The sequence below is a fragment of the Lathyrus oleraceus genome, chromosome 2 (assembly GCF_024323335.1).
Source record: "Lathyrus oleraceus cultivar Zhongwan6 chromosome 2, CAAS_Psat_ZW6_1.0, whole genome shotgun sequence".
Taxonomy (NCBI): domain Eukaryota; kingdom Viridiplantae; phylum Streptophyta; class Magnoliopsida; order Fabales; family Fabaceae; genus Lathyrus; species Lathyrus oleraceus.
In genome coordinates this window covers 253,585,592-253,587,962 of record NC_066580.1, presented here as the reverse complement: position 1 = coordinate 253,587,962, position 2,371 = coordinate 253,585,592, and the positions used below count along the sequence as shown (strand labels likewise).

The 2,371-nt window shown below is 40.8% G+C and overlaps 1 protein-coding gene across 1 annotated transcript; it reads right to left on the bottom strand.

The window, feature by feature from the left end:
- Positions 1 to 271: 271 nt before the first annotated feature.
- On the bottom strand, positions 272 to 1,345 carry LOC127122790 (uncharacterized). The gene is made up of 2 exons (XM_051053077.1): positions 1,228 to 1,345; positions 272 to 1,005 (listed from the first exon to the last, which is right to left on the bottom strand). The coding sequence occupies exons 1-2, from the start codon at positions 1,343 to 1,345 to the stop codon at positions 272 to 274; spliced, it is 852 nt and encodes a 283-aa protein (XP_050909034.1).
- Positions 1,346 to 2,371: the final 1,026 nt, after the last annotated feature.

The following is a 2,371-nucleotide window of genomic DNA, read 5'->3' as shown; positions in this document are numbered from 1 at the left end:
TTAATTATGCTCAGATATTCTAATGTGATGCTCTCATAGGTTGGCGCTTCACAATGGACAAACTCAAGCATTCCAAGCACATGGTACCTTGTCTGAGTGATTTTCCTTCCGAATTTAAAAACACAACTTTGAGGTTCTCCGGAAGTTGTTTCAACTCCGTTCCTTTCTTTGGCTCTTCACCCTTCTTACTAGAGTGAGGTAGGCATAAATCCTCCCACCGGTGTGGTCGAGATCCTTTCCACGGGGTTTGTGCATCCAACAAGGCTAGCACTTAGGGGTCCTCGTTGTCCTCTTCTTTATCACTGTCAGAATTGGACAAACTTAACACTCTTTCCAAAGGTGACGGTGGTGCATTCAAAGGGCTGTCATATGTCGTCACCTGATTCATAACCTCTATAGTATGACTGGTACAAATATCATCTTTGTCTTTCATGATGTTTCGAACATTGATTTTCAATTCCTCATCATAAACCTTCAACGTCATGGTTCCTTCTTCTATGTTGATTAAACACCTTCCCGTTTCCAAAAAGGGTCTCCCCATAATGAGAGGGATCTCTTCATCTTCCGGCATTTCAAGAATTACAAAATCCATCGAGAAAACAAACTTATCAATCTTCACCAGAACATCTTTTATAATGCCATACGGTTTCTTGACCGAATGATCAGCGAATTGGAGTGTCATCCTGGTATCTTGCACAACCCCTATACCAAGCTTCTTGTAAATGGAATACGGCATGAGACTCACATTATCTCCCAAATCAATAAGAGCTTTATTGAATGACCTATCTCCAATAGTACATGGTATGGTGACAGCTCCTCGGTCTTTCTTCTTTATCGGAATCTTCATACCCTGCAAAATAGTGCTACAAGTTTCGGTTAGAATAATTGGGTTAGTGTAGGTGGTACGCCTCTTCAAAATGATATCCTTCATGAACTTGGCATAAGTAGGCATTTGTTCAAGTGCCTCCAGCAAAGGAATGTTAATCTCCAGCATCTTGAACAACTCTAAGAATTTTTCAAAGTTTTTATCATGTTGTCCTTTTTTCTTGTTTCTAGTGGGGAAGGGAAGCTTAACAACCGGATTAGGCTCAATGACTGTTTCTTTTACAATAGGTTTCGGTGCTACCACTTCTTCCCTAACAACTTCATTTTCTTTGATCTCCAGGTCCACTTCGATCAATTGGTCTTCCTCTTCATCCACTTCCTCGACAACTTCATCTGATTTACCATTTCTTGTTGTCACAGCACTCACACTATGATGCTCTCTAGGATTGGGCACAATTGCACTAGGTAGAGCACCTTGTGCTTGAGAACTCGATGCTAATTGCTGAGTGAGTTGACCCATTTGGACTTCAAGATTTTTAATGGATGCTGTGGTGTTTTTCTGATAGTTCCGGGTTTCTTCTTGAAATTGAGCATGATGAGCTGCCATCCTTTCAATAGCAATCTCCCAAATAACCTTCTTAAGGGTCCGTTGCTGCTGTTGTTGTTGATATTAGGTTTGGTACTGACCATGTTGAGGAGCGGTTCCTTTTTGGTCTTTCCATGAGAAGTTGGGATGATTCTTCCAACCCGGATTGTACGTGTTGGAATAAGGATTATTCTTCTTCAAAAATTTGATTTCCTCCACTTGTTGAGGAGTTGAAAAATAATACACAGTTTGGTGCGGACCATTACAGATTTCACAACAGACAGTAGGAGCCGTTTGGACCTGTGCCACTTGTCGGGTACCTATATTCATCGCCTTCAGCTTCTTCTCAACTTCAGCAACTATAGTATCTTCAATACATATCTTAGTAGTTTGCAGCTTTAAATCTATAACCCCTTCTGGTTTTCTTTTACACCTATCATACAACTCCATGTGCTCATTAGCAGCAATAGCTTCAATGATCTTCTTGATACCGCTGGCTGTTGAAAAATTTGTGGAACCACCGATTGCAGTATCAATCAGCTGCTTGGTCTTTATTCTAAGACCATTCACAAACATCTACATTTGTTCAGTTGCATCCATATTATGGGTGGGGCAGGCTACCAGGACTCTCTTGAATCTCTTATAGGCGTCTCCCAAAGTTTCCCCGTCCTTCTGCTTAAAATTCAGAATTTCATACTCTTCCGCAGAAATACCGACGCTGGAAAATATTCATTTAGGAAAGCCTTTTCCATTTCTTCCCAAGTTGTGATGCTACTGGCAGGTAAAGAATAAAACCACTCTTCAGCTTCTTCCGCTAAGGTAAACAGGAACATTCTCAACTTCTTGGCTTCTTCAGTGTGACCATCAATTTTCAGAGTGTTTCTCATGGTCAGAAACCTCTGCAAATGCTTGTTTGCATCTTCATTCACTTTTCCAGTAAAATGCTTCCTTTCAAGTTGA